The sequence below is a fragment of the Harpia harpyja genome, chromosome 11, assembly GCF_026419915.1.
Source record: "Harpia harpyja isolate bHarHar1 chromosome 11, bHarHar1 primary haplotype, whole genome shotgun sequence".
NCBI lineage: Eukaryota > Metazoa > Chordata > Aves > Accipitriformes > Accipitridae > Harpia > Harpia harpyja.
This window is the reverse complement of record NC_068950.1, coordinates 3,583,803-3,599,754: the sequence shown is the minus strand read 5'-3', so window position 1 is coordinate 3,599,754 and position 15,952 is coordinate 3,583,803. Positions and strand designations below refer to the sequence as shown.

Below are 15,952 nucleotides of genomic sequence, written 5' to 3'. Positions count from 1 at the left end.
CAACAAATTGGCATGATGATGTAATTTCACCCCCTTCCAGCTGAGAGCTGGAGGAAAACACTGTCGGGAACAGCCTGGGTCTGTTCCCCATGCAAGCCTTTCGGGAGGATGAAGAGCTGGCCTGCTACTTTCAGCTCCCCGGGAGCAATGGGGATCTCTGGAGATCAGGAATTGGGATGCAGGCTCTGGGCACTGCATCCCCTGACTGCTTAGGGCAGGGCAGTTTAAATTAGCTCTATGGCAGCCTGCAGAATTGGAGTACAGATAAGTACTGAAACAGTAGTTGGCAGTTGTTTTATCTAGGACACCACTGTAAGCGAAAATTCACTCGAGAGAGCTGCCTTGTGAATTAGATGTTTGGATGGATCTCATTACAAAGCCTGGCCGTGCTTTGCATGGACTTGTCTCTGCGGTAGCACATGGGAGCTACCAAGCTCCATGTCTCCCCAGCGAGACACCAAAGGGCCTTCTTGAGATGCTGTGTAAGAGACCTAGAGGGAAGCTTGCTCATAGCTTGAAAGTTGTGTTACAGGATCCAGGCTACTAACAAAATAGAGTCAACAGCTGTAAAGAACACTGTGAAATTTAATGCCAGGCAGCCCAAATGTAACACGGCTGAGAGCTCACAGCACAAAGAACCAAATTTAGCAAGCCCAGAACCCATGTTGGGACGTACTCCCACGGCAGCTTCCATAAAACACTGTAAATGAAGAACCATTCAAACCTGCATCCAGCCTCATGAGCTGCGCAGTAGCAGCAGCGGTGCTGAGCAGGGAGGAAATACTAGTGAATCTGGAGAGACAAAGCACGCATGGTGCAGGGCAACAGACCCGATACTTATGCGAGTCCTTGGTTCCCACCACGACAGAGCAAGCAGTTACATGCACTAATAGCCAGAAGAGGCCAGGAATGAAAGAGGTGAGGAGGAGAGAAAAACATCGAGGTGTTTACCTGGATCTCTTTCAGGTCTTTGTCACACAGATTCTGGAGGGGATCAATAAAATTTTGTTTGACTTCAATATCCAGCGAGTCCTTCACTTCAGCCAACCGCTTCATAGATTCACCAGCATCAAGAAGCGCATCGCCTTCGAGTGAGAAAAGGAAGGGAAGAGAAAGGGAGAAGGGAGAAGGGGCCAGCCAGTTAAACAGAGCCGAAGTCTGTGGCGGCTGCATGCAGAGCCATTCTGCCAAGACACTGAGCGTGTGCAAGCTCTGTCCCCCATCCAACACCCCCACATTTCTATCTGGAGCAAATCTCCAAGCCTGGCATGGAGCGAGCAGTGCCCGGCGTGAGAGCAGGCAATTGCCTCTTGGTACTGACTCCACACAAGACACTTCACTAACATGCTTCACTTTTTTCCTCTGAAAAACAGGAACAATCTCTACCAACTACACAGAGGAAGGAAAAGGTAAAAATACTTTTAAAAGCACTATTTTTAAGCTCCCTGTTAGCTCAGGGAGTCGCTGAGCTGTTAATTGGCCATGCAGTGCTTTAACCTCGCTCTGCTCCTTGGCCACGGCTGGCAAGAGAAGCCCGGGGCAGAAGTGCATTTGGTCTGATCCAGCCTGGCTATCCTTTTGTTCAGACAATTCTAAGCCCAGAGTGCTCTGACCAACTTTTTCAAGTTTCCCCAGATGCTGGCAGCAAACCTGCAGTGCCTTTTATTCATTTTAGACACTAACCTCTACCAGGCCAACCTTATCCCTTCTCCTCCCCTCTGAATTAGAGAGCTTAAAGTTGCTTTTTGAAACCTATTTAGCTTCTCCTGCCACAATGACAGTTAAGCCAGACAGACTTGCAGCAAAGCATATTTAGTCTTGGCTTTTTATTCCAGTGAAAACCATTTATAGATTAAATTATTCCTGTGCAGCTTTGACAAACCAACCGTTTCAGCACTACATTAGCACAGGAGAATACACAAGTGAAATAGAGGGTAAAGTGAAAACATCACTCTACTGTCCAGCTGGAAAAATAAACATATAAGAAGAGTTATTTCAATTGTGGTACTCTAGATAACCTGTCCTAGGGAGGGATGCAGTACTAACATAGAAATTTATCAAGTTAAGTGTTCCTTTAAAGAGAGGCTTCAAGGAAATCAGGTTTGGTGTGTTCTTCTAAAAGCTTCCTTCCCCCTTGCTCTCTGTAACAGCTCCAGTTCCTGCAAGCCAAGAGAGATGCAGGGCTTCGAGTAGGCCAGAGAGAATCCTTCGTCACTCCCACAAAGTAGCCAGAGCTTTTTAGTTTTCCTGAGGCAAGAAGGCTCCTCCCTGCGCTGGAAGCCATCAGACAGCTGTGCACTGTACCAGGTCTGTCACGTGCACAGGCTGATGTTTTAGTGGATTAAAATTGATGTCACTGAAAAGCTTCACCCCCCTCCTCCCTGCAAGTCACACGTGGTTATGAGAAATTGCCACGCAAAAAGATTTCTTGGCTACAGCCTCCCTATAGCAGAGGTCTAGCTGGAAACTGCACCATAAAACTCCGAATCTCGCTCAGTCTAGTTTCCACGTCACCGCTGTTCAGCTTAGAAGCAAGGAAGCATTTTTTCCTATGTGCAAATTTATCTCAGTGTTTAATAAGAAAGCATTAAGAGGTGGCTTTGCACATAATGCCACGGATTGGGATCCAGGACACTTGGGCTCTGCTCACCCCTTCCCTGCTGCCCTGGGTGGAAGCCTTCGAACCTCTTTTAAGACCCCCCAGTACTGTTAGGTGATGCAAAGGGTCACACAGCCCTTCCAGAATTTAGAGTAACAGCTTGGAAATTTGGCAGCAGCCTTCGCCATCTCATCTGCACGCTCCTAGGGGGAGCTGGCCTGATGGGACACTCACCGAAGTTGGAGTCCTCGCCCAGCTCCTTGCCGTATCGGATCATGCTCTCCCCCAGCAGCCCTTCCGACTGCGGGTAGCCGGGGTTCTTCACCTGCCCGCGGATCTTCGACATCGTGTTGAGCATGGTTAGCTTGGCTCTGGAAGCTGGCACAGAAACAGCCACAGCCGTGTTTGCAATTACTTGGACTTGCCAGCAGCTGCTGGCCACTGCCAACTTTTTTTTTGTTTAAAGCTACACCCAAAGCCAAGAAGCCCTATTGTCTTCATCTACCAGAAATATCATTTGCTACGAATAGAGAAGTTTCTTTTCCAAGACAGCAAGCAAAAATAGTTCCCCACAGTTCACTAGTGAAGGCCAAAGGAGTTTCCCCAGCCCTCCCATAGTCCCTGGAGTGCTCTCTGAACGAGCTGGCTAGAAGCATGCAGGACAGCAGGCTCCAGAGGCAATGCCTACAAAGCCAGCCACCCCTTCCCAGCCCAGAGACGCCACTTTTTCTGGACACCCCAGGAAAAAAAGGTCCCCTTCGGGGCCTCTCTGGATCCAAGGTGAAAGATGTGTCAGTTCTTTTACTGTTCAACAGCAACAGCAGTGCCTTACAGCCCAGAAACACAGCATGGGGAAAGAGGGGTATCAGGATCTTCACCTGAGTCGCAAAGCACCGGCGACCCAGGGGCCAGACCCCGCTAGCTCAGCCAGCGAGGCCACAGGACGGCCACATGTACAACATGGCCCAGCACACCTCTGGTCAAGGGAGGCAGCGTGCCTGATCTCAAACGTGGGCTGGTACCAGTATCTCGGGGCCAAAAAAGTTCTCTCTGATGCCTCTTTGCCCCCTCTGCCTCTTTCCCTAGAAAAGTGGGGGGCAGAGGGAAGGGGAGAGGAGAAGTCCAGGCACTCACCTGGGTTCGGCTGGAGGTACTCTATTGTTCTGGTCAATACTTCTGTAACCGCCTTGCTGGTCAGGTCCACTTTCTGTAGGAAAGACAAGATGACCCAGCAGCAGTGAAGATCAGCTCAGGGCTTCAGCAAGGTCACAGAGGAGTTATATAGGTGATTTTAGAGATTTCTCTTGTTCCCTACTCACCTTTTCCATTTCCTTGAAGTCATCATCTAGCTTGGTCCCTTCGGCCCCTCCGACCTTCTCGCTGACCAGCTACAGAAAAAGAACAAGGGAGGAGGAATCAGGCACGGTACTAACTGCTTAAAGCTCCTTATACCTCATGCAGTAAGTCCCTGAGACAGAATGGGAAGAGGGGTGGTCCAGGCAGTGTCTGCAAGAGAAAGGAGGTGGCAGGAACAGCCCAAAGCACATCAAAAAGATATGGCTCTGCTAACACTGCCCCACTAAAAATCCAAGCATTTCCTACCCTCCCAAAGCACAGCTCAGTCAGGATATTCCTCACCTAACAGAAGCTACACAGCTTCTTAAATCACACCACATGGCTCCAACTCCAACACTTGCTGGAAAAAGCAAGCAGCAGAATTGTCTCTCGACTCCATTTTGAGCCAAGGCTTCAGTTTTACACACGGCAAAATGCAAGTAAACAGGGAATGAACACACTCTGCTCACAGCAGCCAGCACAAGAACAGAGTTTGGAGAGAGCAGAGACCTCTCAAATCCCTAAACCATCACTCCTAGGGGAAATGCTGGAGGAGCTCAGGATCTGGGGCACGGGGGTTTGAATTCTTTGTAAGTGCAGGATAAAGAGATCTGCAGAAGTTATGGTAAAATTTTCAAATCTATTTATCAAAGCATCTCTGATGCCTGTTCTAAAACTAGTGAAAAGGGGAGATGTTTGACAAGCTGCAAAGACAGGGCTGCTTTTGGCTATTTGTGTGAAGGGCTTATCAACTTACTTCTAAATAGAGCTTGGTCTAAGAAAAGACCCCTGCTCCCTAAACCTCACCATTCAACTGCCTGAGCTGAAAGATAAGAAGGGCCTTATTAAGTCCACCTAAAAGTGTCCTTCCCTGAAGCCCAAATGGAGAGGAAAATTTCCTTCCCAGCCCCATGCTGGTGTGCCAAAGCAAGTGGCAGCACCTGGGGATGCAGGACATGCAGATCAGCCAAAATTAGTTATTACCTTGCCCCAAACTGGTCCAAATGGACAGCAAATTACTTATACAGACATCAAAAGTGGTCTAGGAAACAGCCGCTGACTCCCAAGCACTTGACGCCTGCCACAGGGCTTTGCCAGGAATTTCTCCTGTTTGTAGTCAAAACTCCAGTTCTGGATGAACAATACAGGTTTGTTTACTTCAACATCAAATACTTGATTTTATCAAGTCTTTCTTCCTCTGAAACACTCCTGCTCCCATGGGGATTCAAAATGGTTTCTTACTTTCTTGAGGAAAGCGGGGGCTGGGGAGGGGGGGAAACCTTTAGGTAATCATCCAGTTTCAAAAGCACTCAGAGACACCACACCGGCCACTCTGCCCTGTGTGCTCGCACCTACCACGCAGCGCTCAGCCCCCCAAAATGAAGTTACCAAGCAGGACATGCAGAAGAAATGCTTGTTATTACAAAGAAGAACAAGATCGTTAGTGTTTCAGCAAAATCCCATTTCCAGACCCCAAAATAGGAAGGAGAAAAAAAATAACATGCATATTTGAAGACGCTCCGTACGCCAAGCACCCAGCTCTGGTGCTGAGCACAAACATTGTTGCTCAGAGCACAGCCACGGCTGATAAGCTTCTTGCATCTCGGTGGGGAAACATCAGCAATCGCTCAATGCTGCTGAGGTAGCGCAGACATTGCGGAGAAAAGGCTGGGGAGCACAGAGAGCTCTTCTAACCGACCGCTCACCATGGAGCTGCACAGCATCAATCACTGCAGGGCCAAGACGAGGGTTCAACAAGGCTGACAAAGGAGGCAAGAGCCTCTCGGGGCCTCGCTGCACTAAGGGAAGCCTTTTTTTTCTCTTTCGGAGGAAGCACAGTTCAGCAAAGGACCCGAGATGCCAGACAAAGAGGGATTGCTGTAGTTCACCCTTGACATTTAGACACTGGGGGAAAGGAAAGGGTTGCTGCTCTCCTGGTTTGTCCAGGTCAGCTCTGGATTTCCTTCTCCTGCTTAACCCTCAGATAAGGTCTTCACAGGTCCACAGGACCCAGCAAGAGCATGCCAGGATGGCCCAGCCCTGCACCCTGCCGTGCCGTGTCCGGCGAGCACACGGAAGAGGCTCGAAGGGATATTATCAACCCATAGCTGCCTGCAGATAGGTAACCGATCTGAGTGTGATTTCTTGCCTTTTTTTTTTTTTTTTTTGGATGCCTGCTCCGCACTTGGGATGCCAGCACACACCCTGGCAAGCCAGCTCCGAGCTGGGGAGGCACACGTTCCTCTCTAGACACACCGAGTCTAGAAAAAAACCCCACGAAGCAGTTGCTCTGCCTGCCAGGGCAAGCTCAGCAGAGCAAAGCTCGCTCCCAGCTGCCATCGCCTGTCCCCTGCCAAAAGTCCCGCAGCCTCCGCAACCAGAAAGGGGCACGGATCACTTTCACAAAGGTCGCACCTCCGGAAACCTCCTTTACTCGTTAGTACACCTGGGAAGGGTGCAATTATCCCAAGCAATTCCATTCCCACTTTTCTCTACCCACCCACCCATGATTTGCAGCCAAGAAAGCTGCAAATAACCCCTCTGGCAGGGAGCTCTGCTGTAATCAGGGGCTGCATGCCATGTCAAAGGCATTGATCACCACAGTGATTTTGGAGGCTTAACACCCTCCCAGAAAGCCCAGAGACGTGAAGGAGGTAAAAAACCTCCTCACTTGCAGACTAATTTAATCCTCCTTTTGACGTCCAAGAAATGCTACTGATGCCCTGCTGTGAAGGAATAATAAGATTGAGGTTCTCTCCCTGCTGGCTCTAATTAAACTGGGAGGCTTCATCACGGGAGGAAAGAAGGAGGGACTGTGTGCCATCCGCAGTGGCTCCATCCCTATCCCCACGCTCCCAAATCTGCCAGGCAAGAAGACAAAGTAATGCAGATTCCCCCACGGCGCTAGCCAAGACACGAGCCAGGAGAAGCCCTCGCCGGCTCCTTGTTTAACCTAGAGCTTCACGACACGACTGGGAGCCAAGTTTCCAAGTGCCACATCGTGCATCTCATCGCGCTGCCTGCAAAGAGCCTGCGAAGGCTGGCAAGTAGGCAGCTGCCTTTCTCAGGGGAGCGTTAAGTTCACCAGGAAGCTCGCCCTTTGCTTGCAGGACGGGAGAGGAAGGAAGCATCCACGCGCTGCCCGTAGCGTCCAGCTTGGCCCAAGTGAACTGGAAGATGGTCGGTGAAATGCTGCCGGTGCACATCCCAGCACAGCTTCCTCCAGGGAGCGACTTGGGGACTTCTACAAGGATGAGGTGACGATTCTTCTGCACTTTTATTTCTTGAGCAGCCAAGAGAAGACGTGGGATAAGTCTGTCTTCCCCCAGCTGGGGACCTAACCTCTTGCAAACGCTGCAACCAAGACAGATGTGAAGCCAGGGAAGGGACTGGCAAGGCAAGACATGCAAATCGTTAACCCAATTCAGTGGCCCAAATACTCTCTTGCACGCTTATGTTGAAGGGCATCAGCTGGCTCGGCGTGAAAGATGAGAACAAGTCTATACTCTCTGGTTTCTTTAATCTCCCAGCCTCGCCAGGATGGGACACATACTAATAGGTTAAACCTGAAGCAAGCCCTGCCGCAGCTCAGAGAGGGGAGCAGGGCGCAGTGACAGAGCAGAAGCCCTCAGCTGCACTGCCACAGTAGCCGAAGCCAAATGCTTCCTAGAGCAAATATTAGCACAAGGCGATATCGTTGGGCATCACAGCCCAGCAAGATAAAAACTGCTTCAAAACGGGACGGCTGTTTACCTGGCATCCCAACCCAACCACACCGCAGGGTGGGGGAAGAGGGCTGAAGCACGCAAACTCCAACAGAGAAGCCAGGAATCAATCCCTTGCTTCCCATCCATGTTTAATTAAAAGGATACTGGCAGTTAAAATATGCCCTAGATAGCTCCGACCTGAGATCAGAGAGTAGGGAGGTGCATTTAATTCAAGGCTGGTGCAGGGCTCCTGCGCTGTGCCGGGGTGCAGCGGCTCCCACCCCAGCGAGCATCACCAGGAGCATGGCATCCAGCCTGCTTCGTCTGCAGGAGAGCTAATCCAGAGGGATGAGAGACGGCCACTTCTTGCCACCGAAGGGCTGCTCACGGGGGCTTCCATCGGTTTCCTTCGCAGGGGCGTGGGAACGCGAAAATCCCGACTTCCCCTCGCTGTTCAAAACCCACCGGAGGGCTGCGCATGGTGGAAGATCTTCGGAAATGAAAGACCTATTGTTTAAACTAACTAACTACTGCAGCAGGAGGTTGGCTACGGGGAGAGGCAGGAATGGTATGTGTACACAGAGGGGGAAGAAAGGCGTAATGAAGAGGGCTTCTCTTTTACAGCTGGGAGTGGGAGAGAAACAAGGCGGCCTGCACAGCCGCTCCCAATTTACAACACAAAATCCACGCACCCCTCCTCAAAAGCCACCATTCCTTCATCCCATCTGCTCAGCACCAGGACAACTTGCAGCAAATAAAGAAAACTGAGTGTCCATCCCTTGCTATACTGCACTGGGCATCCTTACACGAACCAGATGGATCGGACAGACAGGTATCAGTCTGCCCACGCCGTCACTGAAACCCAAACAGATCCCAAATGCCTGGAGAAGGACCCTGACACACCCGCTCCCACCCCAAAGCCGCATTTCCCTCGTAGCTGGCTGCAGCATCACCCCCATTAACATTCCTGCCAGGCACAAGCCCATGCCAAGCACATTTCGCCACACGGCAGGTGTGTTTGGCCAGGATGAGCCTGTATAAATTCAGGAGCACAGAAGATCGGGAAAGGTTTTGTGAGCAGCAGATCCCCGAGAAGAGATGGGCAGTCCCAGCTCGGAGCAATGGCATGGGCTGTTCTGCACCGTGGTCTTGCTGCATCGCTCCCAGAGGCTGCTGTTGGCAGAGGTGTGAAAGATGCATAGACAAAAAGAAAAAGGAGATTTTTGTGCAGCATCATCAACAAAATTCATGACAAACTGAGAGGGAAGATGCCATCAGCCAAACTTCTGCCAGCCAAGGAGCGCCTGCAAGGCACCTCGAAACCCAGAGGAGGGCAGATTTGCAGCACACCCCAACCTGAAGGTCCTTGTCTGCCCAACCTGCAGATGTGGGAGCCGTAAGTCGGTGTCATTTTCCGCTAACAGCAGCTTTCCCATGGGACTTCACATACCTCATTTTGATATTCTGCTGTTTAGCCTTTAGATACTTTAAAATGGGAAATTATCCCTAACTCCCTCAGCCTCAAACAAGCAAAACACACCAAGAAAAACACAAAAACTATTTTCTTTTTTTAAACTTGCTTTCTTTTTCCATAGCAAACAGTCAGCCCTATTTATAACACATCAAACATATGCCATCCTTGCATTCAAAACAGTTGCCCGCAGTAGAATGAAAACCTTATCCTTCCAGATGCTGGCGTATCAAAGCCTTCCTCTTCCTCCCCACCACACTCTGCCTCTCAACAGAAATAAAAAACCCCACAGATGAGCAAACAAACAAGCAGCTTTACCCTGGCTCCCTTCATCAGGAAAGGGCAAGTCCAGTGGAAAAAGCCAGCCCACAAAACAATTAAAAAAGGTGCTGCAAATGTTTTGAACCCCACATAAAGAGGGCTCGAGTAGAACATGACAGCCTGGTAGAGACATGTAGAAGCAGTAGTTAAGGAAAACCAGGGCTAACTGGGATCGCTAGTGCCCAGTTTCAGTCATGCCCAGTGGCACAGATCTGTGGGATGCTCCATAAAACCTAAATAAAGCCATCACCACTGCTCCAGCTCAGCAAGGCGTGACTCCCTGGCATTAAGTGTAATTTTCAGTCATCTTCACTGGTAGCTTTATCATCACGGTGTAAGAGGCAGCTGGGCGGTCGCAGCTCCATGGAGCCAACGTGACAATTCACTCTGTCGCTGCGTGTGTATTTAAGCTTTAAAATAGATGGGTAGTAAATGGGTTTAGTCACTCGGCTGCAGTCAGCGGGGCTTGGCAATGGCAGGGCTGCAGAGCCCCAAAAAAGACTCCTCGAAACACACTCCATTTCCAACAGCATGCCCAAGAGAGGCAGGAGCTCAGCGGTGCCAAAGCCCAGCTGCAGCGCCTGGAAAACACCCGGAGGTCCTCCCCGAGCACCCCGCACGTCTCTGCCACCGCAGAGGTTCCTTGCAGAACCAGCTTGTACTGGGAGGTGTCTCAAGGCCGGTGGCAATCCCCTGCAGATGTCTGAGCTCTGATGTGCTGCCTGTCCACGCCAACACAAAGTGTCTCATTAAAAGTTAATTGTCACCTTTCTGGCGTAATCCTTGGAAACAAGGCAAGACTGGAAGGCGCTGGTCCGACAGCAGACACCAGTTGGGATCCAGAGCATGCATACGTCGTGTCGAGGCCTCACCATTTCGGGTACATCTCTGGTTCCCAGCCACAAAGGCAGCGAGCACACGGGGCTGGGAACTGGGAAGAGACAACCGGCCGTGCAGTTCCTGTGGAGCAGCAGCAGCTGATGCAAACCCACTGAGAACTTTAATGCTGCGCACACCCCTTTTCTCCCCAGCCAGCCTGCAGTTCTGTCTGTTCACGTTAGCTTTGTATAGATCTGACTGTATTCCGCCTCCTTAGAGGCCTTTAAGCTTTTCTTTTCTTTTTTTTTTTAATTAAAAATGGAAGGCATCCTTTCTTAAGGAAGGACGCTGCTGAGAGGCAGCAGACACCCCAGTTTAAGCAGAGTACGGCACACCCACAGCAAAGTGCACGCTAATCTGAGCAACTTCTGACCTACTTTAAGGAGGAGAAAACAGATCTAAGTGTTTATTGTGCGGAACAGGGAATGAACAATTACCACTAGCCTCGTAACGAAGAGGAAGGCACGTTCCCTAGCAGATCCCCATGCTCTGAAGAGCACCCAGCTACTGGAAGCACCCAGCAGCTAGCTCCGTGGTCCTTGTGATGCTGAGCACTGCTGCACCCACTGGACTTTCTCACCCCAAAAGCTGCCACTCTAAGGAGAGAAGATTGACAAGTGCTAGAAGAGGAAAGAGCATGAGAGGAAGCGATTTGCCTACTGTCAAGAGCAGGTTAGCAGCAGAGCTAAAAACAGAAGGTGGGTGTGATTCGGCAGACACTGTCTCACCATTTCTCACATCCCCACTGGGTTGCGGGGCAAACCAGAGAAAGAGGAACGGCAGCTGAAGCTCTCACCCTCCTGCCTCTCCGAGCAAGACCCTGCTGCTGGGTCCTAACATCAGCCCTACCATTAATCTAACCTGCCTTGGGGCACCTGACTGCTCCACTGGCCACCTAAGTTGGCTGGTCTCCCTGCTACATAGCTCACAGGAGCATTTTTACTCTGTTATCCAGCCCTCAATCTTCTCCTGAGCTTTCTTGCCTTTATTTTTCCTGTTCCCATCTGTCACAAGGAGGGCCAGTCCTGTCTGAGACTTGCCACCCAAGCACCAGCGATGTACTTGTGCAAAGGCACGTAGAGGTGCTCCGCTGCCTCCAGACACGTGCACCAGGAAAAACGTGTCTAGAAACAAACCGAGCTTTCCACCCCCTCACCATCTGAGATGGGGATCTAGCCACTCTCCACCCAACGCCGGAGGAATTGCCTTGATTTTGAGCAGGAAGGTCAGCCCAGAACAATGAAGAGCTCCTTCCCTTCCCTCCTGACAAAGTAGAAAGCCTTCAAAGTGACCTCAGGTTGTAATCTTACCATATAGAAGTTGCAAAGGAAGAGCTGCCGCATGCAAAGACAGCTTTCTAGGGAGCCACCTGTCAAATCACCTACTCAAAGTGCTATCGAATGACTCATCTCCATCCAGCAGATGGGCTCAGAGGAATGAGGACAGCATGAATTAAAAAAAAATGTAACTTAAGCAGCAGCCAGCAGGTCACGCTCGCAGAGCTCGGGCCAGAGAAGGGCATACATATGCACTGCAATGCAGCCGCTCCCTGGTTGCTTGGGTGATTCGTCCTTTCCTTGTCTGCAGCATGACAGTATTTAAAATCGTGGTTGTGATCCCTGTTTACGAGGCTGTGCTCGTCTCGGTGCTCTCCAAGCTAACTCTTCCAGCAGGAGAAAGATGGTGCCTCCTTCCCTCCCCGAGCAGAAGCCGACAGCTCGGTTTGCCTGGGCTAACGCCGATTCAGGGACGGGGCAGCGGGCCGAAAGGGCACAATGCTGCCTTAAAAGCAGACTCACCCTGGAGGAGAAAGGTTTCAATACGCAGCTCTCACTGCAGGGAGACACTTGAAATGTTCTTGCTACAGGGAAGGGGACGCCTCCCAACAGTCAGCAACAGTCATTTGCATCATAAATATTTTCTCCTATTATTAGTTACTTCTCACATGCTCTGTACCAAATGAGACATAATTGCTATTCAGCTGGAAAAAAAAAAAAATATAATTGGGTCAAGTTAACAGGGAAAACAAAAAACATGTAAGGAAAAAAAGCAGCAGCTCTCCTCTCCCCCAGCACTGCCCTTCTCCTCACCCACTTGCAGTGACTACAGCAATTCAGAGGAAGTCCACTAAACCGAGGGGAAACGTGGAATATTTGCCTTGCATCCAGATTTCCTGCCCAACCTCCCTACGTCCTATCTTGGAAGAGCCTTAGTGAATCACAGCCTGACTTTCGCAAAGCTGCTGAGCCATCATTCCTCAGCAACTCCACCCGACCTTTGTAGACCCAGGGGAAAAGGACGAGTGGCTCCTCGCATTTGTGACTTGGAGCTGCTCATTAGATGTGATATAAAAGTACAAAGCACTAGAAGTGCCTCCTAGTAATTGCAGTCCTCGGTTTCCTCTTCTGCAAAGCTTCAATGACAAACCAAGGCAGAGCAACCAGCAGTCCTGTCCTTCGGTCGGCGTACCGAGCATCAGCCCCAACTGTCTGCCTTTACGCTGCTCCTAGAGATTTCACAAAAAGCAAGGGGGAAAAAAAAAGGAACAGGAGTGCTTATGACACCCGTATGTCCCTGGGGAAAACACCGTGGCTGTAGGACAGTTTGCAAAAGAGCAGCAGATGGGATTTCTGCTCCTCGTGCAAACCAAGACAGATGAAAAAACACCTCCCTGGGGCGCGTGACACTAACTGGCATCACCCAGCGAAAAAACCAGCAACAGAGCCCTGAGACTATCAAGGAACTGGGAAGGAGGCAGAAGAACCTCCGGATTTGCAGCATGACGAGACCAAGCCAGGCTGATGGGACATGTAGAGCAATTACCTAAAAAGTTTAGTCACGGCCGTGTTCAGTTCTGGGTGGCAGACAGCGTTAATGAGTTCAGGGAAGAGTCAAGGTGAGTTCCCAGGCAGGTTTACAGACAGAAGAGAGATCAAAAAAGATGCTGAGCTCAGGCAGGAGCTCAACTCCATCAAAGGGAAGGCAAAAAACCCTCTTCCTGGCTTAGAGGGGGCAGAGAGAACCCCATGCAGAGCACGTTCAACACGGACAGCACTGGCCAAGCAAAAACTCCAGGACGGACCTAGTGATATCTCAGTGTACACAAACATCAAAGAGGGAGAGAAATAATTGAGAACACTATAAATACATGTTTTCCTTGTTAATTTGAATACTAGGAAAAGCTTAGTGGCTATCAGACCAGAGCACAGCATCCTAAGGAAAAGGAGAGTGGGAACGAGTGAACAGACATCCATAAGACTGCCAGGAGCAAGCCGGCAACGGGTGTCGGACCAGATCAAACTCCTGCTCCTGTATCAGTTCCTCCAAGAGCTCTGCACGGCAGCCTTCCCCACATCCAGGCACTCTGTCATGCTTCCAGCCCAGGCAAGATGCTGCTGAACCCATATTTTTTCTTGCTGCACATCATTAAACACTTGCTAATACTCATTTCAGAATGGTTTAAATGTGAAAAAATCCCTCCCAGCACTTCGCAGTTCACTTTTACTCTGCAGATGACACTACCGATACATCACTATTACCTTGCTGCCCTGCAGCCAGAGCAATAGGTGTACCAGAAATTCCGGTAGATAACATTTAGATTATGTTATCCCTGTCAAGCACAAAAGTGCAGACTCCTTTGGCCTTTAAAATTCACCCAATACAATTAGGAGGAGCTTTATCATGAGAATAGCTACACCAACATCTGGCATTCCAGATTTGTGCCTGCCCAGTGCCCCCTAAGTCCACCCAAAAGCATGTGCACAGACACGCGCTGGCAACGGACAAGATGTTTTCTAAATGCTCCACCATGGAGCTTACAGCTAAGAAAATTGGGGGGGGGGAATGTTTGGCAAGAATAGCACCTTCTTACGCAGTGGATTTGCTTTGTACGTAGATAATCGTTCATCATTTTTCTGCCTTTTTCGCCATGAAGGTGGCAAGATTAAGTTTAAATATAGCTAGTCCTGTAAAGCCAAAACAGATTTGGTGAAGAAAGCAGTTAATAAATTATCATGGATGAATAAAGTCTGGGCCAACAAGAAGATACAGGCTGGTTTTCAAGCTCTAGGATGAATTATGAAGCATTTTCTCAGTCAGAAAAAGCCCTTTAAAGCTTTAATCATGCAAATTTTATCTTCTGTCTGAAAGACAGAATTTCATTATGGAGATGCGTTTAATTCTTTTTTTTTTTTTAGCAGAAAAGCAATCTAATTAGTGACAGTATCATGAACTTTATTAATAGCCAGGTATTAGGAGATAGGAAGATTCTAAAATTCCCAGTGGCTTTAAAAGAAAAAAGACTAGTTCTGTTAATAAGATATCGCCAACAAAGCTAATTACACACGCCATGGGCTAGAAGGCTTTTCTTGGAGGCAAGAGCAGCTCAGACTCTCTTGATGGACTCTCTATCTGCTGCAAGAGGAGCAGCAGGGCAGGTCCAGGACCTCAGAGGACCACGTGTCGTCCCCCCACTCTGGGACAGCCGCAGTGCGATGGGGACGCCCCTGCCTGCGCTCCAGCAGGTCGAAGAGCTCGCCAGCACCCCCGGGCACTATCGGCAAACCCACATCCAGCAATGAAACCATGCGGCTGCTGGAGAGGATCCCAAGAGCAGCTGGTTTTATCCCTCCAGCTTGGGCCAAACACGGCCCTTTCCTGTCAACAGGAACCTGTTCCTGAAAGCCATGGGATCGTTGACTAAAGGGATGGGGGGGGGGGCCAAGAGGAAGAGGAAACCTTTAAAAAAAAAATTAATTATCGCTTCTATAATCACAGGGAGAGGCCAAGAAGGGCTGAATCCTGCACTAAGTCATGTCACACAGCAGCTTATGAAAAGAGAAGCTAGGCGATGCTGCGGGGCTTTCCCAACCCGACGAGCCCGGATCCTTCCCCATCCGCTTCGGCTCTGCACAGAGACTCATCTGGTCCTTGGGGGGGAAGGCTGGGACACAGCCATGGCAGTGGGGGGGACATACACAGCTCAGGAGGGAGCAGATCTGCAGGAAAAGTCACCCCCATTGACAGGAGCAACCTCCCACACGCTCCAGCTCTGGGCCCCTGATTTCACAGCTCAGGCTGATGATTTAATCAGCGCAGTTAAAGAGATAGAAAGGACCACAAGCACAGCCCTCTGCAACGCAGGAGTCTTATGAAACAGCATCAGTGTCTAAATGCATCACTGAGTTTCCATGTGAATGAGTTCAGCTGGCATTACAAACCCCAGACCTTCTGGATTACGGATTTATTTTATTTCTGGTCTTTTTGGTAGTTTGGCATCCTGCTGGGGAATGGTGCAAACCAGCAGTCTTCTCCAGAAGGGACGGCAACATCGATGCAGGCTGTGGCAGGCTCAGGTCTTGTAATAACCCCTCACACCCCACTGCACGCAAACTCCCTCCCTGAGGGGCATCGAGTCCACTGAGGCAGCCCATAGTTTTGATTTTTACACTGGTATTTCTGCAGTCTCGGGCAGGAGGAGCTGCCCTGCTCCCAGCCCGGGCTGCTGTTCCTGCAGTTTTACCACCCGGGGCTTGGATGGGGCTGCGAGCCCTGGCAAAAGGCACTGGCATATGTAGGGATGGGGGAGAGAAGGAAGGAAAAAAAAAAAAAAAAAAAGTGCTAGAGAAATGAATCAGCTTT

General features: G+C 50.0%; 1 protein-coding gene across 2 annotated transcripts in view; it reads right to left on the bottom strand.

Annotated features, from left to right (window-relative positions):
• SH3GL1 (SH3 domain containing GRB2 like 1, endophilin A2) overlaps positions 1 to 15,952 on the bottom strand; it is a 30,583-nt gene that overhangs the window by 7,172 nt on the left and 7,459 nt on the right. For both annotated transcript variants that reach the window (XM_052801078.1, XM_052801079.1), the window contains exons 2-5: positions 3,919 to 3,987; positions 3,734 to 3,806; positions 2,834 to 2,977; positions 952 to 1,085 (exon numbers count right to left, since the gene is read on the bottom strand). In XM_052801078.1, the coding sequence (XP_052657038.1) occupies positions 952 to 1,085; positions 2,834 to 2,977; positions 3,734 to 3,806; positions 3,919 to 3,987 (420 nt within the window). The remainder of the gene's footprint in view (positions 1 to 951; positions 1,086 to 2,833; positions 2,978 to 3,733; positions 3,807 to 3,918; positions 3,988 to 15,952) is intronic.